Source organism: Poecilia reticulata, chromosome 21, assembly GCF_904066995.2.
Source record: "Poecilia reticulata chromosome 21, P_reticulata-male-v2, whole genome shotgun sequence".
In the NCBI taxonomy this organism is placed as follows: domain Eukaryota; kingdom Metazoa; phylum Chordata; class Actinopteri; order Cyprinodontiformes; family Poeciliidae; genus Poecilia; species Poecilia reticulata.
The window spans coordinates 6,598,652-6,623,857 of record NC_088850.1 but is presented as its reverse complement, the minus strand read 5'-3'; the positions used below and the strand labels follow the sequence as shown (position 1 = coordinate 6,623,857).

Below are 25,206 nucleotides of genomic sequence, written 5' to 3'. Positions count from 1 at the left end.
CAACTTATACAAACTCAGTGAAACCCACAAATAGACAGTCTTTGGCCGAATTTAACATAAGAAGCACTTTGGCGCCATCATGTGGCCAGATAAACCTCTACACAATGGCGGCAACTGGCAGCATTACTCTAACGCGACAACTCGACGTAAAGCAGTAACAGATATGGCTGAAACGCACATATAACTGAATCTAGAGTGAACAAATAGAACGCTAAATGCGGTAACTTACTTTCTGTCATAAACTTAACACTCGGTGCATCACTTCTCAGGACTACACCGGGAATGCGATCTCACGGTTGGAAAATGCAACAAACTGATCCGGAGGTATATTAGGTTCCCATGGTGAGCGCTAGCTCAGTACTAACTCAGGCTTACGCCACTTCCTAGAATGACCTCTAAACCACTATTACAAAATAAATACAGAAAAAAATCAGAGCCTTTTATATAGCCGCCCCCAAATATGGTTACACATTTGCTAAACATAAAAGGCTTTATTAGTCTTGGGGGAGCGACTGGCTGCTCTTCTCAGTGTCTTTTTCTTCAGCTGGCAAGGCTGGTAAAACGACCAACCGAGCAACTGGCCTTGTGTAGACATGTCCAGTAACTTTCACATCCGCAGATCTGATAAGTCAATCATCGCTCCGATGAATCTTGATTACATGACCTATCGGCCATAAGGCTCGGGGCAACTGGGGATCCACAACCATAACGACGGCATTTTGCAGAAGTTCAGGAGGGTTTGATTGCCATTTGTGTCTTGTCAGTAAGCCAGGAAGGTATTCTCTGATGAACCTGGCCCAGAAGTGATCAGCGAGAATCTGTGAGTGCCGCCAACGTCTTCGACTGAGGTTTTCTATCTCTGGGTACACCACTTGAGGTAGAGATCCATCAGGCCGCCCCATGAGGAGACTATTAGGAGTCACAGGGTCCACATCTGCCACATCAGTTGATACATAGCCCAAAGGCTTTGAATTCAGTATTGATTCCACCTCCAGAAGAACTGTCAGAAGTACCTCCCCTCCTGAAGAGGTTGGGAACCCACACAGGTTCGAAGAGCTGACTTCACTGAACAAACCTCTCGTTCCCACACTCCACCAAAATGTGGCGCTGCTGGGGGATTAAATTGAAACTTAATCTCCTGGGAGGCTAGCTGCCCCTGCAGCGTCTCTGACATGTTGGCAAAGGCTTCTCTGAGTTCCCCAGCGTTTCTCCTGCCGTCTTCCTATTTTCACTATCATGGGCCCAAAACAGTCCACACCAGTGGAGTAAAAGGCTGGCTTATATAGCCTAAGCCGAGCGGCAGGAAGGTCAGCCATCTTTGGAATTGAGGGTTGAGCCCTCCAACGCTGGCACTCAGGACAGGTGCGCTGATATTTGCGTATCGCTTCTCTTCCACGCAGTATCCAGTAAGATCTCCGCAGCTCTGCAAAGACCCGTTCAGGGCCTGGATGATGGAGATCGATGTCATATTTCTGGACGAGAAGACGTGTGAAGGAGTGAGTAGGGTCCAGGACAATAGGATGTAAGGTCGATCCATCAAGAACTCCTAGACGTCTTAATCGACTTCCTACTCTGATAAGGCCTGCTGAGGTATCCAGTTCAGGTGCCAAGGTGAGTAACCGACTTCTGGATGAAACAGGTTTTGATTCAGCAAGCAAATGACACTCCTCTGGAAATGACTCCTGTTGAGCTTGTCTAAGGATGGCCTGTTCAGCAGCTTGATATTCCTCAGCATTAGGTAGAGAAGTTGAGAGCGTTTGTTCTTGATGTTCCTTAACAATTACATCCAAGAGCTCCTGCCAGGTCTTGTACACCATTCCATCCTGACAGGTAGGTGTGGAGGTGGTCACTGTTCCACAGAAGACAGTCTTTCGGAGCTCTGATTCCTCATTAATGGGCTCAGAGTTGGGCTTTTCTGGCCATGTGTCAGGACTGTGGAGCAGAAAGGGGGGTCCATCTGACCACCTGTTTGGCACGTTGAGTTCTGCTAGAGCCTTCCAGCTCTAGCAGTTCTGCTAGAGCCTTCCAGCTGATGACCGTCATCAGCTGGATTACTTTTGGAATCTACATAGCGCCAGGTACAGTTTTCTGTCAACTCCTGTATCTCTGCTATCCTGGCTCCAACAAAGATTTTATAGCGACAGGACTGCGAGCTCAACCAGTTGAGGACAGTTGTCGAGTCCGACCACAGGAATGTTCTTCTGATAGTCGAGGTGAGTTCTTTCTTCAGGATACTGTTCAACTGTGCTGCCACTAAAGCTCCACAAAGCTCTGACACCTCTAGGACTATATGAGATCAAGTCGCATATATATGGAAGTGTGAACAACCACGCCAAAAAATAAAAATAAAAAAATCGGATTTGGGTCACTTCAGGTTGTGGTGTGAACGTAACCTACGTACTATTTGTTAGTATTCAATAATTATTCAGTTAAAATATCTTGCTGAAAAGTTACTTATAAGTGACTTATTTCAAGTGTACTAAAAATTTTGCACCAGATATTTGACAAAAATACATCATAAGATTTTGTGTTTTTACAGTGCAACAGATCTAAATGCAAACTGTTTAAGGTAAAAATGCTTTTCCAGTCTCGGCACTAGCTATTACCATTCCTAATGTATTAGTGGTAAAACAAAGTACATTTTACATTTTTTTAACCTCACCATGGAAATTTTGTCCAAAAAAAAAGTGTCTTTGGTCAATCTCATCGGGTGTTTATAACTTCCTTCATGTAAAAAGGGAATGCTGTCCAACCCAGTATTTGTACTTCTTGGCCCCATTGGATATGAACAGGTTAGGTAATATAAAAAAACATTGTCATAGTTTGAGAGTGTTTTGAAGTACATCTGGTAAGGGCTGAACAAAGTAAGGCCTTCAATGGGATTTATTTAAAGCTATGAATGTCCTCTTTTGATTCCAAGTGAGTCAGCATCAGACTGAGCACGAAGATTTTTCAGTTTTTCTCAGAAAAACTCAGAAGCTGCAGCTGAACTGAGTAATCCCACCACACATAATATTCATGCAGGACTTTGAATTGAAGCAATTGGCAGCATTTACTGCTGGAAATAGTGCTATTCTCCTGTACATTGCACAATTACAAGGCATTTATTTCTCTTTACTTGTCACAGTGCCTCATTTTTCTGACTCACAAACAAATTTGTCTGGTTTTTTTTTTGCCATTAAGAATGCAGATTTGATATTCAGAGGTTAAAAGGACAATGAAGTGAGAAGTAAAAAACAAATTCAGCAATTTACCTGTCACTTAAAACCTTTAAAATTGAACATTGTGGCAAATGGCAAGTCAAAAATAAAAACATTAATGTAGGAGATAATTTTTTTTTTTATATTTTGTGGTTGAGACCAAAGTATTTCATAAAAGAGAGACAAAGAGAGAAGTCAAATGTGTTGTAAACAACATAGTTTAAATGGCAGCAGATGTCATGCAGGGCTCTGTTTTTTCTTTTTTTTGTTTTTTGTTTTGGTGGAGAAAATGCTAATGCAGGCAGACCTCGGGACGCAGCTGGATAGTGTTATGAATACATTTTATTAAATAAATTGAAAGCTGCTGGAGACAAAGAAAGTCTAGCAGTTTAATCCTGGGAATGAAAGGCAGAACATGGCAGAAACTTGCCTGACATAAAATAAACTGAGATGTATTGTTAAAAAAGAAGTCTAAATGATAGCTTGTGGAAAGTATTTAATTATGAAACATTTGCTGAAAATAGTAATGGCTTTTTGATGGATTGCAATTAACCCACATTTCCCTGAATCGTTTCTTTCTTCACACTTCTGTGAGCTTTAGTATCTCAGCCACTGAAGGTGGATAACATCAGGTGTGGGCATTATGTTATCAAATATGTTACCAATAAGAAGATCAATAAATATAAAAGCATCGTTTTGTGGTTGCAGTAATGCACAAACTCATGCTGCTAAGATGATTAAATTTACAAGATTTTCTTGTAATCTTTAAAATGTACCTTTAAATACAGGTGTATCTTAATACCTTAGAATATTATCCAAAAAGTTAATTCATTATAGAAACATATCATATAGACAGATTACATACAAAGTGACACATTCTAAGCATTTGTTTCTACTAATTTTGATGATATTCATGATTTCCACACTTTACTTTCATCTGAAAAGAGGACGTCAGATTACTGAACAACAGTCCAGTTCTTCTTCTGCTCTGATCAGGTAAGATGTTTGTTTCTGGTTTAGGAATAACCTAATACAGGGAATGTAACAGTGGTGACTTTTGAAGTCATGATTCTAGCCATATCTTCATCAAAGGTTTTAATTTTGCTCTGTCTTATAATCTTTATTTCTACCTGACTTTTTTCCTTCCACTTAACTTTCCACGGCACATTAAAGCAATGACCTACTTTGGCTTACCCTTTTGGGGAGCATGTCGGTGTCAAGTGAACTGTCTTCTCCTTTAAAGAAGACAGTTGGCCTTAAAATAACGTTTCAGTGGCAAAGAATTTCTTCTTTATAATCTTTTAGCATTCTATAAACCTAAGACATATCAGTTTGTATGTAAATAATCAATATAATGTAGGAGTTTCACTTTTTGACCTGAATTAATGAAAAAATTTAACATTTTAACAATGATCTAATTCACTTAAATGATGAGACATATCTCTGGTATGTCTGGATTCAAAAAAATACATTAGAGCCATATGCTCCTAATCTGCTATGGATAGTGTTTTACCTTTGGCATTATTAATTTTTCCTTACAATGGTCTGCTTTAATTGTTTTACAAAGACTGAACAGAAATTAAAGAGAAAACGCAAAGAAATCCGGAGAAAACTCTTCAGAAAGCCTGAAGGATTGTCGCTCAAGACAACTTTGGTAACTTACAGGAAAGCAAAAATATACAGTAACTGCAGATGACATAAAACCTTTTAAACGCTTATAGAGGTAATGAATAAACAAAGGCAGGTGTTATCTTTAAAGCAACACCCGGTGTGAAGAGCGAAGCAAAACCAACTATGAAATACCAGCACCGAAGTAAAAGATGAAAATCATAGCAATGAACAAAAGCATAATAAGTGAAAAACCTTCAGGCTGAGTCAAAAACAAAGCAACCGTGACAACATCACAGCAAAGAGACTGTCTCTGAAACGAACCAGGCAAGGTCGTAAGCCTGTTTTTACCACAGCTAGAGAGGAGGAGCCCTCCACCCCTCTGTGGGACTCGGAGGGAACATACAACTTCAAAACACTCTGAAAGTGAAATCAAAAAGACTAAATTATCTGAGAAATGTAGATAGAAGCCGAGTGGTAGTGAAGATGCTGACAAGCAACGAAAATGGCCATGATCTTCCAACTCTTGGACCAGAGGTGTCAAACTCCAGTCCTCAAGGGCCGCTGTCCTGCAGTTTTTATATGTGCCACAGGTACAAAACACTGGAATGAAATGGCTTAATTACCTCTTTCTTGTGTAGATACATTTTCCAGAGCCTTGCTAATGACCTAATTATTCTATTCAGGTGGTGCAGCAGAGGCAGATCTAAAAGTTGCAGGGCAGCTGGCCTGGAGGACTGGAGTTTGACACCTGTGTCTTAGACTGTAGGATAAAAATGAGCTGGTAATGCACCTGGAAGCATTTAATTTGTTAAGAAACATATTTGAAAAATAGTTTATCAATGCATGCATGTTAACACTCTACCAAGTATTTTCCCATAAAATCCAGAAGCACCAGTGATACATAACTATATTCTGGATTCAGACAATCTCAAGCAAAGGTGTTTACACTCCTTTAAACCTTTGAAGTGGATGGAAAATTTTATGTTTTCAATATTTTTTACTAATACAAATCAGAAAAGTGTGGAATGTTTTTGTATTTGGCCATCTTTTGCCGCAGTTGCTGCTGAACATTGTTTTTGTATCTATAGAGGCTAAACTTGTTGCAGAATAGATTGGATGGAGAGCATCTGTAAGCAGCAAATTATAAGATTCTTTGTAATGTTTAGGTCTGGACTTGGACTGGACCACTGCAAGCAACAAGCACCACCTTTAATTAAGTAAATACTAATGTTTCTGAGTACCACAAGGCTTGCTGCCATTTTGAAATCCTAGATTCTGGGATATTAGATTCTAACCTCAAAACCCAATATGGCTACCTTGCATCCAGAACTTTTAGGTAGTAAAACCCAAAGTTTATTTGCCCCTTCTTATGATTTGCATCGTAATTGTACCATACTACCTTCTTTACTGAACATGTTGCAGAAAGGTTTAAAAATCAGAGGAATACGTAGTTTGTGCTGTCAAAAAATGTGGGAAAATTCAAGACGTACAGATACTTTTTTTAAGCCTGTGTACATTTTTCCAGTTAGTTTTTAATCACAAAAAACTCATGGAAGTGGCATGAATAGTTCTTGAGGCCTTCAAAACATGAAGTTACAGAAAGATAAAAATAGTTTTAGTTTGCACCATCCCTGACAAAAGCTAAAGCACAATATTATTTGTTGCTACTTTCTTTACGACACACCGTCTGTCTGCGGTGGCCGTGATCCTCCGAGTGATGAGCCGGGGTCGGCTGAGTGTTTATGACAAGGCCGTGACCCAAACAACACAAGGAGTCCAACATAAGGCAGCAGCTTATCCAGGTGTGATGTAGAGACGGGTGGAGGTGATGTTTTATGGCTGATTTCACAGCCATTGGCTCCAGAGGGAGTCTAGGATGGGACCACCGAGATGAAGGTGAGGAAGATTAAACTGAGCGGTGTGACTGAATACCAATTTTAGATCATTTCTCTGGCTCTGTGCCAGAGAAATATGCACTCTGGAGACCAGAGAACTGTGTTTTGTGGAAATAAAACATGACATCTTAATCAGTAAGAGTCTAGTTCTATATCTTCATAAATCATCTTAAAAACAAGCTGCGTTCCTCAGGTAAAACTTCTGAATTTAGCGTGCTAAGATAAGCCGACACCTCTGAGACAACAAGCCTTTTAACAAAGTCAAATCCCATCAACCTGGCTTAAGAACCATCCAGATGAAATCCCAGAAGAGAGAAATGAAATGGGTGGAACATGTCCTATTTTAATCACTCGCATCAAGGGCCAGTTTTCTTTCCTGTTGAAGTGCGGCGCTTTTATCGCTCAAAGATGCACAGAGATCCCCCAAGTAATGCAAAAATAAAAGGTTTTGCGGATGCCCGGGTGTGCCAAGGAGCTTAAAAACAGCCCATACACACATTTTAATTACTGCAGAGTCATTAAATTTATTTGTGTGGATGGACAAGATAAAGATATTACAGATTTAGCACAAATGATGCAAATTCAACCAAATTGAGTTTGTCATCAAGAATCAACATTTTATCACAGTTTCTTAATCTAGTCAAAGCACGTTATGATGCATCATTCTTGAACATAACTGCAAAGGAAAAGGATTTGCCAGCTATAAGGACAATATGTCCAACACTGCAGGAATTTGCTGATTATGGCAACTGTTTATGATTCATTAAAGACGTCAACATTAACTCTGAGATGAGTTTATCATGGATGTTTTCAGAAAGTCTTTGTGTGCTTAGATGTGAGTGAATGAAAACAGATAGAGCCCAGATAAACTGATATATTTTATCCTTTGGAAAAGTTTTAAGCCTCACACTCTACTCCCAATGAGTAATATTTTAACTCAGCTCCAGAAACAAGCGCCTGGAAATCTGTGATGTACAGAAACTTTAAGCTCTTTTAAATCAGCTCCAAAATGTTTAATAAAAGTAATGTAATGTGTTGTTATGCCATTGTCAATATATTGCATGAGAACAGAGAAATGTTCAGGTATACTGCAAAGTACTTGATGACATCTGAAGGGGAACAGAAGTATTTAAGGGGTTAATATTTCATGTTTCTGAATTATAACCGGATATGGGAGAACAGAAATTGAGGGGTGAGACATGCGGCCAGCTTTTCAGATAATGAGACCAGAACACGATTGATTGGCGCGTCAGTGGAGCTGATGGGAGATTTGGGTCCACATGGAGGAGAATTTATATTTCTACTGTCACTGTGAAGGTTGGTGGATTATATACTGACCCTTTGCAGGACAGCACCGACTCTGGACACTTTGTGGGAAGTTATTTATTGGAAACTGAAGATTTAATCATTGCAGGTGAAAGAAAATATCTATCCAATCTCGTGTCATTCAGCTTTTTAAACATTCTCAAAATGAGAGAAATGAGTCTGGAAATATTCAGAGTAAATATCTCAGTGCATGGTGGAGCATTATACGACTAGGACTTAAAATAGCTCACTGCAGACATTACAAACATGTGAACATTTATCAAACTGGCTAACACAGTTGGATCTTGCGGTCAAATCATTAATTAAATGCACTTGCACAACTCCAGGCTATGAAAAAGCTGGGTGAAGATGCAGAAAAAAGTGGTAATTAAATAGTAACCAAAAATAAATTACAAGAGTGTGGAAAAAGGACAATCAAATCCACAGGCCTTTTTCAACTAAATCAAGAGATCTGCAGTACAAAAACGTCTTTAGTGCTTCTCCGGAAAAAGCTTCAGATGACCAAAGAATCACAGCCACAAGGCCTGTGGAGGGTGATTTAGCTCCCATCATGAAAAATTCATACTTCTAACTTCTTGGACAGAACCGGATAACATGAGACGCATTTTGAAGTCTATGAAGAAGAAAAACTGAGGACCGTGTGAGGAAAAAAATGACTGAGCTGCTACTTTGAATATGATGTCTATAGAAAGATGAAATGTATTGTATCTTATGGGGATGTTGTTGGTTAGAGCTGATGGATACATGTCACTCAGGAATGAAAACTTGTTAGAGGATTTAAGACTCAGGCAGAGGTTTCAGGCTTAGAAAAGCCTAAAACATAAAAAAATTCAGTCTCTAAATGTGAAAAGTGTGACGTACTGTTAAATTCCTACAGGTGTAATTGCAGCAAAAGCTGGTTCTACAAAGCGTTGACTGGAGGGGCTGATTATAAATGGATCCCTCACTTGTTTGTTGTTGTAACTTGACAAAATGGGAAAGAGCTCAAGAAGAATTAATAGGTTTGAGAGGAAACCGGCATATTTTCTCTGCAAAAAACAGTTTGGATTTTATTATTATGCATGTTTTTTTTTTGTATATCTAAATGTATCTTTCGTGTTGGGATAGTTTAATGAGCAATGAGTCCTTTCATTTTAGAACTACAAAGTAGAGTTATTTAATGTCTCTAAAATAGTTATTTTTAAAATACAGCTCTGGAAATAATTAAGAGAATAATCAGTTTCTCTGATTTTACTCTTTATGGGTTTATGTTTAAGTAATATGAACATTGTTCTTTTATTCTATGAACTACTGACAACATGTCTCCAAAATTGCAAGCAAAAATTTAGTATTTATTTGCAGAAAATGAGAAATGGTCAAAATAATGAAAAAGATGCAGTGCTTTTAGACCTCAAATAATGCAAATATTCATTTAGAAACAACAATACTAATGTTTTAACTCAGGAAGAGATCAGAAATCAATATTTGGAGGAATAACCAGGAGGTTTTTAATGTGGTTCAGTGCAGTGGGCTCTTCATTTTTTCCAGTACATGTACTGCATTGTTTATCTGTCAGGCAGTTTCTGTCTCAAAACTATTAAAACAATCTCCTAATCACATTTTCTAAACAATATTGTTTAAATGTTCCCATGTTTTGCTCTATTAAGTTAAAAAAAATGGCTTTCTGCCCTCCGTCTACAGCACTGACTGGATTTTGGCTTTTCCAGTCTGTGCCCAATTACTGCAAACAATGTCAGAAAGACGCATCTGCAGAGACTCACAAAAAGAAGCTTAGCAGGGGAGGAAATCAGTCTATTACCTGAATATGCATGCACACAAGAAGAAACAGGCGCTGAAAGAAAAAGATAAGAGACTCAGCCGCAGCCATGTGGGGGTTGTCAAAATGAAGCTAAGTAATGTGCTTGCCATGGTCTAAACTGAGATATTCTGCAAGCTCAAATTAAACAAAAAAAAAAGGGAATAGTTATGAGCAGGAATGTGGTAAATTTACCAGTGGGAAAACTTTTCTGCAAATAGGGAAGGAGCTGAAGAAGCCATAAGCAGTTATTGTACAAATAGAGAAGAATAATGAAAATAATCATTGAGAACATAATAGAAGTTGGGAGGATTCAGTTAAGCTATGCTGCAGCAGAAATACCAGTACTTATTTGTTGCATTCTGCTAAATCAAGAATAAAGCAATAAAGACCAGATGCTGCACTCACTCTGCCTTGGTAAAAACATGATCTGCATGTTTTACTGTATTGGGAATTGTGCCATATGTGGTTTTGCAAAGTGTTGCACTGTTATTGCAAAGTGCTGATACTTTGTGAACTCATTTTCATCCCTCCCACTGTTTGTTCTTCACCCTAAAAGACGCATATTATCAGTGCAGTCACACTGCCTGTTTTATTTCAATTTAAATCTGTTTTATATTTTGTTTATAGTCGAGTTTGTGAGATTAATATTAAAATATGATGATACAAAACAGGAATGAGCTGCAAATTTTTTTTTCAACATAAAACGATAGAAGAGCAGTTCATTTCAAATAAACAGTAAAAGCGGTTGATGATTTTAAGAAAAACATGAGTCTTACCGATGGTGGAGATGTGGGAAGGGTGAAATTCGTTATCCGTGAATCTGCATAACAAACATGTTTTTCCAACCCCGGAGTCCCCGAGGAGCAGGAGTCGGAAGAGCACATCGTACTGCTTAGCCATGGTGTTGTTTCATGGGCTATTGAATGAAAAAAATAAAAATAAGAATAAAATGGAAATTGATATCAGAGTCAGCTAACTGAGCGATGAGTGGCCGCTCTCTCCCCGCCTGGCTGCCATGTCTGTTCAGCAGGACCACCTAAGGCTGTGGGTGTTTTTGTTCACTGATGACAATAAAACTGGGATGCTCCAGCTTCCCAAGCAGCCTCCAGCTTCCAGTGGGTGCGGTGGACCTCCGTCAATTTATTCTCTGTTATAAATATGCTTTTCCTGTCATGCCTTTCAAAATAAAACATTCAATTTTAAAACACTCGTGGGGGAAATTCGAGATTATTCTCTTTTATTTTGTGAGGCAAAGCTCACTTACATCAACTGTTTTGCAGGTTGTTGATTCGGAAAGACATCAGCTTTGAGAGCAGAACTGCTTCCAAATTAGCCAAAATTATTATTTTTGTGCTCCACTGTAGTCTGCATTTCTACACTTTTATAATAGTGTAAAAGCCAAATTGTTTTTCAGAGTTTCTCAGAGGCAAATAGAAAATGTATACTCCTCATTTGTTTTGATAGTCTTGATAGAGTTGGCAAAAACATTGCATGAACAGCCAGCTAGGATGCCATCCATCCATTTTCTTTCACCCTTGTCCCTCAGTGGGGTCGGGAGGGTTGCTGGTGCCCATCTCCAGCTGGCGTGCCGGGCGAGAGGCGGGGTTCACCCTGGACAGGTCGCCAGTCTGTCGCAGGGCAACACAGAGACACACAGGACACACAAACACTCTCACCTAGGGGCAATTTAGACAGACCAATTAACCTGACAGTAATGTTTTTGGACTGTGGGAGGAAACCGGAGTACCCGGAGAAAACCCACGCATAGGGAGAACATGCAAACTCCATGCAGAAAGACTGGGGCCGGGAATCGAACCCAGAGCCTTCTTGCTGCAAGGCAACAGCTCTACCAACTGCGCCACTGTGCAGCCCCAGCTAGGATGCATAAAGAAAAATGTATTTTCATCCTGCTTCACTTACTGAAGCATAAAATTTTACCTCCAGAACCTGGGTTGAAAAGTTATTTTTAATAAATCGTTTCTTAGTTGTAATTACAATCATTTTTGACAGCATTGCCTAATATTTCAATGTACTCTTAAATGCATTAAATTTCCTCAACTGAAATTGAGAGGATATTTTACGATTTACTTTCAAAATAAACTGATAGTGAAGAAAAAAAGTAACATTTTCTTGGTTTGATAAAAGTCTAAATTAATTTACCTTTTAATGCAGACAACACCATTTTTAGAATGTGAGTTATAAAGATTGCTATACAGTTCACTAGTCTGGACCATACAAGTGTGACAGTCATTTCCACTCCATGTTGATTGTGAGAAAGATGAGTGAAGATGTTTTTAAAAATATACATCACAAAGTGCTTTGAAACACAACAGAGGACTAAAAAAATTACAGAAAGAAAGCATTTTCTGTAAATCGGTAGTCTTTTCTGCATGAAATGGTAATTTTCTCATTAAAGCCATCAAAATATTAATAGACAACTAGTTTATTTTGAAGGGTAAATTACACCATTTCCTCTAAATTTGTGTTAAGAAATAATATTATGCAGCTCTTTTACATATCTTCATCATTGTCTGAGTTTCTCTTTTAATTCTGTGTTGAAATGATATTTAGTGGCATCAAAATGCTCGCAATTATTAATCCTGAAGATTATTAATAAAACAAACTCTCAGGTGCGACGCGTCCGTTTTCACGTTTCGGTGAATGAAGCGAAACGAAGAAGGTTTGTTCCCTCTGACTCACCGTAGTTGGCTTTTCACGCAGCTTTTTACGCCCACTTCAGCAAGAAATCTGAAAACTATCAAAACAACGTGAGAATCTGGACGCTCCCGTTTCGTTCCCGGAGCTCTGCTGGTAGCGAGTCTTTTTTCCACCACCATGGACGGTGTTCCAACTCCTTTGCGGTGCTTCGATGAGCAGCACACGGCAGAAATGTTTGAGGATGACGGGGTGGAAACGGTGACTTCGGTGGAGCAGGTGAGCTAACGTACAGATTAGCTACATTGGCTACTTTGGAGCTAACGCTTCTGTGCGGTTCTGTGCTTGGAGCTGGAGGAGAAAGTGGAAAAGAAAGTGACTAAATTACTCCCGATAAGACGTTTTATTTTCATTCCGTTAAAGAAAGACGTTGAATCAGTTTTTTTCCGTTGTAAGGTCTCTGTTGTGTCCTTCGCAAACTTTAGCCTCTACTTAGCTAACAATGGACTCATAATGAGATTAAGTTTTTTTTTATGCACCGGACCTCACTGTTCGAGACTTCAGCGAGTGCTAGGCTTTGTTTAAAGACTTTTGACAACAAAATAACCATCTCTCTGATATTTTACAACTTTTTCTTCAAACTGGAGTGATATTCAGGTTTCTAAAAAAGACTGAAAATCAAATTACTTATTTTTATGCTGCTAGTTTCAACGAATGTTTTTATATAAAATGTGCATGCCCTTGTTAAAATGCAAGCTATACGTTTTTGTTTTTGCAACTCTAAACCTGGCATTATAAAATAAATGTATACTTTTAGTAGCCATTGTATGTTTAATAGGTCTGGTTTTTTTTTAAATATCTGATTAATTGGCATATTTTTCCCAAATAGTTGGCTATATTCACAGCAGTTGCATGTCAAAACAATCATAATATCACCTGCTAGTGTTAAACTCAAAATGTTCAGATTTTGTTTTAAATTTGGAGACTGTTTTAAACCTATCGAAACATTACATTTAGTTCTTGAAAAGCTACACGTCATTTACAGTTTCTGATTAAATCTCACTCATCTATTTACTTACTGACATAATTTGTCCGTTTTTATTCCAGATAAAATATGATTAAGCATCAATATTTGAACATTTCTTAAAAAGAACTGAATATTTAGAGAGATGGGTTTATTTTGTAGCAGTTTGACTGCTGGATATTCATATGATGACCAACTATCGACATTTCAAAAACAAATGTGAACAAAAATATAAATATACAATTTTATGTGTTTTAATTACAAAAGTTAATTCACTAGTTGTCCTGAAGAAACGATGAGAATTCAAATGGCTTAAAGTAAACAAAAACATACAAACTTAAATGTAAAAATTAAAGAAAATGCGTCATTAAGCAAAACTAGTAAGATTCTTCCATAAGTCCCAAGTTATAATATAATCTGTTTAAAAAAAGTGTACATTTACAATATTTGCAGGCATCTTGTGAATGGAGAATTGGCACCACCTTCCAGGTATTAATATACATGGAAGAATGTGTCGGGGGCGTAGTAGGAACTTTCTCCTCTGTCAGCACTGCGTAGGTAGCGCTCTTACACCGGCCTCTAATATGTGTGAATTCATTACCCGCGCCCAGGAGGGAAACTTCAAAGGCTTTTAAAGAGCCTTGTTAAGTAACTTCATATGACAAAGACGTAAACGTTGTCTTAAAAATATATATTATTTAGAAAATTTTCCATAATTAGCCTCCACAATGTATAGCAATCAGTGACGGAGCAGAAAGCAGCAGATGGAGACATAAAAGTGTTGGTAAAATATTAAGCATGTGTATTTTTTTAATCAACTTAATCTAAAGTAACTATATAAAAAAAATAAAAATATAAAGTGTCAAATGAATGTCAAAAGGACTTAAATATTTTGCCTGCAAAGCTATGAAAGAAAATTTGAATTGCGTAAGGTGAAGATAAAGTTAATCACTAATTAACTCACAGAATTTAAAAAAAAGAACATTGAAAAAATGTAGCTGTTCATAAGTGTTGAAAATTATTCTAATAAAGCTTCCTTGGTGTTTAAATATCACATGACATGGATCCATTTCTCTTGCACTCTTAAAAACTGGAAAGACAAGCAAACATGTCAGTCATGTTCATGCTACAAAATAAACCCATCTCTCTAAATATTCAGTTCTTTTTAAGAAATGTTCAAATATTGATGCTTAATCATATTTTTTCTGGAATAAAAACAGCAAATGTCTGTTCTCTCTGTGTATTTTTGATCAACTCTGGGCTTTTTGTGTTGTTTTTCAAACTATTCCCTTTATTTTATCCAGAAAAAAGTGGAGGAGGCCATCGAAGCGGCCATCAATGTTTACAAGCAGATGCACAGCTTTCCTCAGTAAGTTCCTGCAGAACTAAATGTTAGCAAATGATCCCTTTCTGTTAAAGTTTCCAGATTGCATGTTGGTGGAGACGGTATTTTGATTCTTAAAGTGGGATATAGGCGGTTCATTGACAAACAGGAGCGGTGCGCCGAAGCTTCAGGGTGATAGTCATCTGTTCATTGAGTTGTCACATTCTCAGTCGCGGCTGTGATGTTCGACGGCTGTTATCTAAAAGGCCGTGCTGATCGGCCCACATGCGCTGCTATCAGCTGTCATCCCGTCTCCATGTGGGTGACTCATTTCATTTCTATGACAACCGCTGGATCTGCCGATCGCCGACTCGGCAGCCTATGTGGAGGTACATTGGGTTCCATCAGGAAAATTCATGTTATTAGTCAGGAGGGTGTGTGCTTGTTGGAGACTGGATGTTCTCTGCTCTTCCTGGCCGTAATTCAGGGGTGGAGTAAATGAAACGGCAAGATGATTTATTATCTGTTTGAACCTGAAATAACTTCAGTTTTAGTACCATTTATATTCAGTTTATGTAGAAATTATAAGAAAGAATAGATGCATTATCCATCCATTCACCAATCCATTCACCAATCCAATCTGTCCGTCCATCCATCCATCCATCCATCCATCCATCCATCCATCCATCCATCCATCCATCCATCCATCCATCCATCCATCCATCCATCCATCCATCCATCCATCCATCCATCCATCCATCCATCCATCCATTTTTTTGCCCGTCCAGCCATTATTTTTATTTAACCAGTGACCATTGTAGAAATACCAGTAGTAATAACTGATGTAAATGAATTATGAACTTTTGCACATATATAATCAGAAAAAGGAGAAAAAACTCTGAAAATATGAAAAACGTGGATTTTTTACCATCATCAATGTTGCAGAACTTTCTGTCCATCTGTAAATTATCTCAACATTCCTGGTTTGTTTGTCTGATGTTTTAAACGTGATGTTTATCATTTTCCTGCAGATGCGTAAACTTACCCCGGGCTTCATCTTTTGCACATTTGATATAAATGCATTGTTCTCGTTTCCCCGCCTCTTTTCTTCTACCGTAAGCTGGGTACGTTGAATCATTCATATCATAGATGTGGGAGCTCATCAACGTTATCCAGAGATTATTATACATTTTTCATCTCGTCATCTGAGCCATTGTCTGGCCTCCGCATTTGAAAGGCCGCAGTGGTGGATCTTTATCTGACGCAGCGGGGCGACTGGTTGTTGTTGTTGTGCTGCATATTTGCTGCGACAAAACCTCGGATAAAACCCTGTGACTAACCCGGTGTAGGATGAGCACGATTACAGCAGGACGGCAAACAATGAATTAAAAGGGCAGACGGAGATCCAGATTAGGCGGGAGGACCGGGTTGGTGGTTGACTCATTCAGCATATATGCTCGTTTCAACGAGATAATGATGCACACGAAGGTTGCAGGCCTTCCTGGTGGTGCTCACATGCACTTTGACACAAAACAACCCAGGAAACAATGCGGACGCAGACTTTTAGTCCCAGTTTGGCTCATTCGGTTTTGCATATTAATTTACACAAACTAGGAGATGGGAGTGTTTTGCAAGCTTATCATCAAATTTGCATACTTCACATCTGTGTCACTGTCATGTACTTTAACATTGTGAACACATTTTAAATTTTGGTGTCTTTAGTTTTATGTGTACTTTTCATTTAGCAAATTTTCTTCAGTTTTTAGACAAAAAAACTTTTTATTTTCATGTTATTTTTAGTTTTTATTTACTACAGTAATTTTTGCTACCTATATTAATAATATTTTTTTAACAGGTTCCATTTCTGAAGATTTTTCTAACTTTGAGTAGTTTTATTATTTTTACATGTTATTGAATTACTTTACTATATTAAAAATGACCCAGGTAGTGGGTATTTTAATTTTGAGCAGTACCTTTTATGACATAACATTTATATTGCCGGCTCATTCGGATTCTGTTGTTTCCATTTTGATTCGTGTTTCTGTTTAATGTCGTTTCTTCAGGCCAACGTTGTTGCGGGAACAACATTACCAGTATCTCAAGAAAGGTTTACGTAACCTATCGGATGCTTACGAGGTACAGAAATCCCACATTTAATAAAGAACACCAGCTTTTGCCTTTTTTATTCTTATTTATTTGTTCTTTTAAGTCCTTGCACTTTTATTGCACACGCTAACTATTTTAGCATAAATACTTGTTTTATATTTTTTGCGTTATTAAAGCGTCTTTATCAGTAACTGCTGCTTCCGATATGACGACACTGTACTCTTTTATTGGAGGCAAAGCAGCGAAAATAACTTTTTGCCACATAATAATTGCATCATTTCCATGTGTTTAGAGATGGAATATGTAAAATTTATCACACATGTTCCCCTCAGTGTCTGGATGCGAGCAGACCGTGGCTTTGCTTCTGGATCCTTCACAGTCTGGAGTTACTGGAGGAGTCCATTCCTTCGGCCATCGCCTCCGAGTGAGTCTCACACACTTACACACACCACGACTACAGCTCACACCCAGAGAAACTGTAAGAAAACCACAAAACCTATCAGCTGAATTTTAATAATAAAGTGGAGAAAACGGGGAATAAATTCACTTGTCATGATCAAGTCACGAAATAAAGTTTGAATTTCAGTTTCTGATTAGCAACAACACAATCAAGAATAATCATGAATATAAATTGCAGTAGAAATAATTCTTCAAGCTTACTGAGCTGTTTCTAGTAATTGAAATTATTTCAGAGTTAATAGTAGCTGAATTATGTACAAATTAACATTTGTTGTGTTTTTTTTGTTTGTTTTTTTTTTTTTACATCATATTGGGTTTGTTGTTTAGAATAAAGCACTGGTCATAATTAGTCAGGTTTTTTGTTTCTTTTGAAGCTACAATATCCACAGTAATCAAACGTATTTGTCATTTTAGCCTTTTCTTGTTTTCACAACCTGTTTTTTCCCTGCATTATTCTGCTTAAAGAACTAACTGAGATCTTTGAAGCCTTGAGGATTTCACTGTAATTATCATTCCTGCTCACTAATAATGACGGTGTGATTAGCAACACACTGTCATCGAAAGTTTTTTTGTGCAACAGTTTCCAAGCAGCCGGGAGTTAAACAGAGAAACACAAAAACTAAAATTACTGCCTTTCAGACGGAACGCTTTGCAAACCTCGGTTCTCAGCGCCGCCAGCCTACGCGCTCATTATGACTGAGAGGGGCGCCGGTCTGGCCCCGTGCGCGCCGCGTGCCGGGCGCAGAACGCGCTGGCCCAGCTTGAGCGTTTCTAACAATGGCAGCCCGACGACGGATTGCTTCCTCTGTCCTGTGACCGGGCTCAGGTCAGGACTGGCACCAGGCGCTCCGCTCGGTCAGAGTTAATGAAGGCATCTCTTCCAACTCATTTGGCTCCTGGGATCCTTGCAGTTTTGTGATTCCTCTCTGCTGGGGAGGCTGGAAAGGACATTTGTAAGAGAGTTGGGGCCAGAAAGAGTGTCCGCTGTGGCACGTCAGCCGAAGTGAAACAAAGCTTTGAACTTTGCTTCGTTCCTGAAGCTCTAAAATGATTATTTTAAGGTTTTACTGGAAGTTTTACGAGTGTTATCCATCCATCCATTTTCTTCCGCTTATCCGGGGTCGGGTCGCGGGGGCAGCAGCTTCAGAAGGGAGGCCCAGACTTCCCTCTCCCCAGCCACTTCTTCCAGCTCCTCCAGGAACCCCAAGGTGTTCCCAGGCCAGCCGAGAGACATAGTCCCTCCAGCGTGTCCTGGGTCTTCCCCGAGGCCTCCTCCCGGTGGGACATGAACACCTCACCAGGGAGGCGTCCAGGAGGCATCCTGACCAGATGCCTGAGCCTCAATGGCTCCTCTCGACGTGGAGGAGCAGCGGCTCTACTCTGAGTCCCTCCCGGATGACCGAGCTTCTCACCCCATCTCTAAGGGAGAGCCCAGCCACCCTGCGGAGGAAACCCATTTCGGCCGCTTGTACCCGTGATCTCGTTCTTTCGGTCATGACCCAAAGCTCATGACCATAGATGAGGGTGGGAACGTAGATCGACCGGTAAATCGAGAGCTTCGCTTTTTGGCTCAGCTCTCTCTTCACCACGACGGACCGGTACAGCGCCCGCTTCACGGCAGACGCTGCCCCAATCCGCCTGTCGATCTCCCGCTCCCTTCTTCCCTCATTCGTGAACAAGATCCCCAGATACTTAAACTCCTCCACTTGAGGCAGGACGACCCCCCTGACCCGGAGAAGGCACTCTACCCTTTTCCGGCTCAAGACCATGGCCTCAGATTTGGAGGCACTGAGCCTCATCCCGGCCGCTTCACACTCGGCTGCGAACCGCTCCAGTGAGAGCTGCAGATCACGATCCGATGAAGCCAACAGGACCACATCATCCACAAAAAGCAGAGATGCGATCCTAAGGCCACCAAAACGGATCCCTCAACACCTCGGCTGCTCCTAGAAATTCTGTCTATGAAGGTAATGAACAGAATCGGTGACAAAGGGCAGCCTTGGCGGAGTCCAACTCTCACCGGAAACGAGCCCGACTTACTGTTATGTATTTATTTATTTATTTAACTTTCTGTGTTAATTTTAGCGAATCAGAATCTTCATAAATGATCAGAAGTGATCATCTTTCAGTGTGTCTGAATTGAAACAAATACTGGGAAGAATGAGCCAAGATTCCTCAACAGAAGTGAAAAACACTCATTGCCAGTTATTGTTGTTGGCAGAACTAGATATTGGGTTCGGGGTGCATTACTTTTACTCTGAATCCAGGCTGGTTTTTATAGTTTTGTCCTGATATGAAGCTGTAATCTGAACATGCTTTTTGAATTGACTCTGCTCATCTTGAATCTTCTGTCTCCTCAGAGTGTGTCAGTTCCTGGCTCTGTGTCAGAGCCCAACAGGGGGGTTTGCTGGCGGACCGGGCCAACACGCCCACCTGGCGCCCACCTACGCCGCCGTCAACGCCCTCTGCGTCATCGGCACAGAGGAGGCCTATAACGTGATAAACAGGTACGATCCGCGCCGCAGAGCTACAGAATCAGGTTTGCTACTGAACAGCTGCAGACATATCCTGACGTTCGCTTTAAATGTATTCCTTTATATTTTCTAGCACTCAGATGTTTTACAGCTTATTTCCTCATTTGTATCTTCTACCTTCCTCAGGGAGAAGCTTTTAGACTTCCTGTGGTCGCTGAAGCAGCCAAACGGCTCCTTTGTGATGCACATTGGAGGAGAGGTGGACGTCAGGTGAGTTACTGCCAACTGCCTCCTGTTTTCTGTTCTCATGCGTATGTTTGTATGTTTCTTTGGATGGTTTCTGATGAGATGGAGTGATGTTGTTGTGTTGGACGCAGATCAAACAGCTGATGGGAGGAGAGATGGTGTTTCACCACCAAACAGTCCACCTGCTTTTTGCTTAAAAATAGTTTGCAGCCGTGAACAGAGGTCAGAATCCGAGCAGAAGCAGATTCAGTCAGAATCACCGGGAAAACTGAACAAGACAAAAGCATCCAGCTGCTAAATTACTCTGTGCTAAAGTGAAAGAAACTGGAAAAAACAAAATGTTTTCTGACTTTTTCCACTGTAAGAAGATTTGAATTTGTTGGTATAAATAAAAGAGCCTCCATTTCCATCAACCAGCCGTGCTGGCGGTTTTATCGTTCCTGAATTTCGCTCACAAGCCGCACAAAATCAGTCCATTTTTTCTACACATTTTAAAACATTTTTGTTCCGTTTCACTAATTTCAACCGCAGCTTCACTTTATTTTAAAATCTCTGAACAGAAAACAAGCAGGTTTCAAACAAACACAACACCTGACATTGTGGTGATAATCAGGCTGCCACAATCTGTTTATTTATTTCAATAACTTAAAAAAAATAAAAAACGTTAGTTCTGTTCATTATTTTAAAGTGATCTCTGTGGATCTGAATCCGGTTTTCCTTTCCCTCTCCCAGGAGCGCTTACTGCGCCGCCTCTGTAGCGTCGCTCACGAACATCATGACGCCGGCGCTGTTTGAAGACACGACCAACTGGATCCTGAGGTTCAGCCACAGCAGCTTTTGTGTTTTTGTTTGTTTAGCGGCCGCCCGGTGTTTATTCTGACTGCCGTTTTCTTCCTGTCTTTGTCCTGGCTGCAGCTGTCAGAACTGGGAGGGCGGCCTGAGCGGCGTGCCGGGCCTGGAGGCTCACGGCGGTTACACGTTCTGCGGCACGGCCGCCCTCGTCATCCTGGGCAAAGAACACATGCTGGATCTGAAGGCCTTGCTGGTGGGTGGCCCCTCTGCCTCTCTGATTAACCCAATCGAGGTTTCTGCCGAGGTTTTGTCACTTGAATACTTTCAGAAATTCACCAGCTGCGATGAAATGAAATAAAAGTGGATCAGGAAACCGTGCTGTGCTCTGATGTTAAAATATCACTTCAGATGCTCCCCTGCTGGAAGTGCCATCCTGCTGCAGCAGCTATTCAGATGCAAAGCAGTTATAATTCAAGTGGTGCATGTGAGCAGCTCTGGTTCAGCAGGTATAAAATGTTAACTACCGCTGGATGATCCGTTTAACGTCCCCCTGCAATGATGGTTTTGATTATTTTAGTCTTTTGGTCACATTGTCACAAGAAATCGGTCAGAAAAAGCAAAAAGTGACTTGCAATCCGTATGTTTAGAGAAGAATTTAAAGCATAATCATTGAAATAGTCGTCAACTAAGTCAGAAATCGATTAAACGTTATGCAATTTTTGGTTTTTATATACATGGTTTCTTTGCCCCACCTCCTGTGAAATATTTTTGTTTTTTTCCTAAACATAAAACAGTGTTTCTGTCTCACAGGTGTGTGAGTCTTTATTAGGACCCGGGTTTAATGTAAACATGTTTCTTGTTACCTTCCCCAGCGCTGGGTGATCAGCAGACAGATGCGGTTTGAAGGAGGCTTCCAGGGTCGATGTAACAAACTGGTGGACGGATGTTACTCCTTCTGGCAGGCTGGACTCCTGCCTCTGCTGCACAGAGCCTTATTCAACGACGGTAGGTTTTCAAAGTGATCAGTGTCTTCAAACGAAGCGACCTGGCAGACTGAGTACCTTTAAGATCTGTTCCACTGATGCGTAACAATCAGTTGGACTTTATTTGTTGCTGAGAAAATAAAGAAGTTAAAAGAAAACCTCGTCCAGCCGTCGTCCTTCTTTCTGTTCATCCATCCATGTGTCTCTTTATGTTTCGATCAGGCAATATGCATATTCAGAGCTGTGCCTCTGTGAAAAAGAAAATTTACGACATAAATGTAACTTTTGTGTCCATACTACATAAAACTTGCTCAAAGGCAAAAGGAGCTCTAAAATGTTGAATTAGAAAAGGGGGAACTTTGACGTGAAACATGTAAGACATGTAACGATCTTGTTTTTTTTAAGTTTGGTGCTAAAATTTTGTTTAAATGTAATAAAGTCTGAGAAACAAGGAAGCCTGTCACGGTTGTTTGAATTTTTCAGAGAGGTTTCAAACTATTTTGAGTGAGTTTGAGTATTTATTCTTTTTGTGAATGTTTTCTCTGGTGCAGGAGAGTCTGAGCTGAGTCGGCAGCGGTGGATGTTCGACCAGCTGGCCCTGCAGGAGTACATCCTCCTGTGCTGTCAGAATCCAACAGGCGGCCTTCTGGACAAGCCTGGCAAGTCAGTACCCCACCATCTGACGCGCACACACACACACACACACACACACATCAAATCAGGTGGGATTCATGATTTCATTATGATTTCTTCCAGATCCAGAGACTTTTACCACACGTGTTACTGCCTCAGCGGCCTCTCCGTAGCGCAGCACTTTGGGAACGTGGAGCATTACTACGAGGTGATCCTCGGCACGGAGGAGAACCGGCTGGTGAGTGGGCCGGGTGGGGTCAAAGTGCAAGAAAAAGTTTCATTTTACAGGGTAAAAATGGTGGATTAGGGGTCTGCTCTGTTTATGCCAAATTCAATTAAAAAAAACAATGCTGGTGCGCTGTGCAGAGATAAAAAGCCTTAATCAATTTTACTGATTAATCACTTTTTTTTTTTACAGCTTCTAGGTCAACTCTGGCATATTAGGGCCAAAATAAGATTTTTTTTTTTAGAAGAGTAAAGTTGTTATATTAGGAGAATAAAGTAGTAATATTGTGAGAATTTTGCATTTCCTGTGTGAATGCTGTAAGCTGCTTTTGCTTAAAATTGCAAAAGACTTGCAGAAATGTAATTAATGAGGAGAAGCTGCTAAAATCAAAAACCTACAAAATGAAAAACTGTAGAGGGGTGAAAATGCAAAAATCCCACAGGACAGTGTTTACAAAGCTAAACTGCAAGGTCACAACAGTTTATAAGCTAAAAAGTTAAAGCTAGCTGGAATACCAATGATAGCCTCTGGGTTAGCACGGCTAGCATGTTGATCTACAGCAACAAACTCCATGCAGTGGAGAAAAAAAACATGAAAAAACTAAAATTAGCTTGAAAGCTAAAACAAGCTAGAATATATATTTTTTTCGGACATGATAGCAGTATAAAATAACATGACCAAGGAATGCAAAAGATAAATTTTTTATATCACAATCATTATAGCATATTGATGTCATTATGCTATAATGATGACATGTAGGCTAGTCGACCTACAGTAACAAATTTAGGAGGTTTGGGATTAGGGTGGAAATGGGTTAGACATTAGGGTGGGAATTATGGTTGGGATGGCGGTTGGAAGAAGGGTTGGAATTATGGTTGCAGTTATGGTAGGAATTAGGGTAGGCATTATGATGTGAAGGAGGGAATAAAGGAGGATTGGGGTTGGAAGAAGGGTTGGGATTATGGTGGGGGTTGGAAGAAGGGTTGGGATTACGTTGGAAGGAGGGTTGGGATTATGGTGGGGGTTGGGATTACGTTGGAAGGAGGGTTGAAATTATGGTGGGGGTTGGAAGAAGGGTTGGGATTACGTTGGAAGAAGGGTTGGGATTATGGTGGGGGTTGGGATTACGTTGGAAGGAGGGTTGAAATTATGGTGGGGGTTGGAAGAAGGGTTGGGATTACGTTGGAAGGAGGGTTGGGATTATGGTGGGGGTTGGAAGAAGGGTTGGGATTACGTTGGAAGGAGCGTTGGAATTATGGTTGTAGTTATGGTAGGAATTAGGGTAGGCATTATGATGTGAAGGAGGGAATAAAGGAGGATTGGGGTTGGAAGAAGGGTTGGGATTACGTTGGAAGAAGGGTTGGGATTATGGTGGGGGTTGGAAGAAGGGTTGGGATTACGTTGGAAGGAGGGTTGGGATTATGGTGGGGGTTGGGATTACGTTGGAAGGAGGGTTGAAATTATGGTGGGGGTTGGAAGAAGGGTTGGGATTACGTTGGAAGGAGCGTTGGAATTATGGTTGTAGTTATGGTAGGAATTAGGGTAGGCATTATGATGTGAAGGAGGGAATAAAGGAGGATTGGGGTTGGAAGAAGGGTTGGGATTACGTTGGAAGAAGGGTTGGGATTATGGTGGGGGTTGGAAGAAGGGTTGGGATTACGTTGGAAGGAGGGTTGGGATTATGGTGGGGGTTGGGATTACGTTGGAAGGAGGGTTGAAATTATGGTGGGGGTTGGAAGAAGGGTTGGGATTACGTTGGAAGGAGCGTTGGAATTATGGTTGTAGTTATGGTAGGAATTAGGGTAGGCATTATGATGTGAAGGAGGGAATAAAGAAGGATTGGGGATGGAAGAAGGGTTGGGATTACGTTGGGATTATGGTTGGGATTGAGGTTGGAAGGTTGAGAGGGTAGATTGCCAACAGTCAGTGGGCCAGTGTGTTTTTTTTTCTGAAGAATGAGCATAATAAGAGCAAAAACTTGAAGAGGGATCTTATGAAATCTTCTCCTGGTTTCCATTTTCTCTCTTTAGGCTCCCACTCATCCAGTTTACAACATTTGTCCCGACAAGGTGGCTAAAGCCGTGCAGCACTTCCGCCAGCTGTCGGTTCCTGACGCCAGCAGGCAGGCGGGACCTCCTGCTGGCGCCGAGCCGTCAGAACCGGCCTCTGCCGCCGCCGGGCCTCAGTCCTAGGTCACCAGTCTCCAGGTACTGAACTGGATCCGATAGGATTTCATAAGGGAGCAGACAGGACGACGGGCCCTCGGTAGAGACGGGGGCCGGAGTTTAGCAGCATTATACCTCCGTACAGGTCAACATTATTGTCTGGACAGCTTAAACATTCAGAGGAACTCCTGCTCATATTGCAGATGGTTTTATTCCTATGAAAGGAAAAATTGTAACTTTGTATAATTTCAGTATCACCTGACTTAATAAAGGTTTATACAGCAGTTTT

The 25,206-nt window shown here is 40.5% G+C and overlaps 2 protein-coding genes and 1 long non-coding RNA gene across 5 annotated transcripts in view; 1 reads left to right on the top strand and 2 right to left on the bottom strand.

Annotated features, from left to right (window-relative positions):
• Positions 1-9,824, bottom strand: part of LOC103457352 (uncharacterized) — a 9,931-nt gene extending 107 nt beyond the window's left edge. Inside the window, exon 1 of the long non-coding RNA XR_532424.3 lies at positions 230-9,824. This is a non-coding gene — a long non-coding RNA (uncharacterized LOC103457352). The remainder of the gene's footprint in view (positions 1-229) is intronic.
• Positions 1-12,655, bottom strand: part of rab15 (RAB15, member RAS oncogene family) — a 27,700-nt gene extending 15,045 nt beyond the window's left edge. The window contains exons 1-3 of one of the 3 annotated variants that reach the window (XM_081602152.1): positions 12,531-12,655; positions 10,607-10,746; positions 9,831-9,863 (exon numbers count right to left, since the gene is read on the bottom strand). In XM_081602152.1, the coding sequence (XP_081458278.1) occupies positions 9,831-9,863; positions 10,607-10,730 (157 nt within the window). In that variant the 5' untranslated portion in view covers positions 10,731-10,746; positions 12,531-12,655. Of the gene's footprint in view, positions 1-9,830; positions 9,864-10,606; positions 10,972-12,530 lie in introns of those variants that run through there. The other 2 variants (XM_081602151.1, XM_081602153.1) reach the window with 2 other exon arrangements.
• On the top strand, positions 12,631-25,206 carry fntb (farnesyltransferase, CAAX box, subunit beta). The gene is made up of 12 exons (XM_081602150.1): positions 12,631-12,764; positions 14,814-14,878; positions 16,897-16,969; positions 17,272-17,363; positions 19,759-19,905; positions 20,059-20,142; positions 20,851-20,937; positions 21,034-21,163; positions 21,783-21,915; positions 22,445-22,556; positions 22,650-22,764; positions 24,783-25,206. Exons 1-12 carry the CDS (start codon positions 12,666-12,668, stop codon positions 24,942-24,944), a joined length of 1,299 nt encoding a protein of 432 aa, XP_081458276.1. The 5' UTR covers positions 12,631-12,665; the 3' UTR covers positions 24,945-25,206.

What these genes read in the sequence shown, in the direction of transcription:
- fntb (XM_081602150.1), top strand. Translation starts at nt 12,666, where the DNA reads ATGGACGGTGTTCCAACTCCTTTGCGGTGCTTCGATGAGCAGCACACG. An exon ending in CCTTCGGCCATCGCCTCCGA is followed by an intron (nt 17,364 to 19,758) that starts GTGAGTCTCACA and finishes CTGTCTCCTCAG; the next exon opens with AGTGTGTCAGTTCCTGGCTC. An exon ending in GCCTATAACGTGATAAACAG is followed by an intron (nt 19,906 to 20,058) that starts GTACGATCCGCG and finishes TACCTTCCTCAG; the next exon opens with GGAGAAGCTTTTAGACTTCC.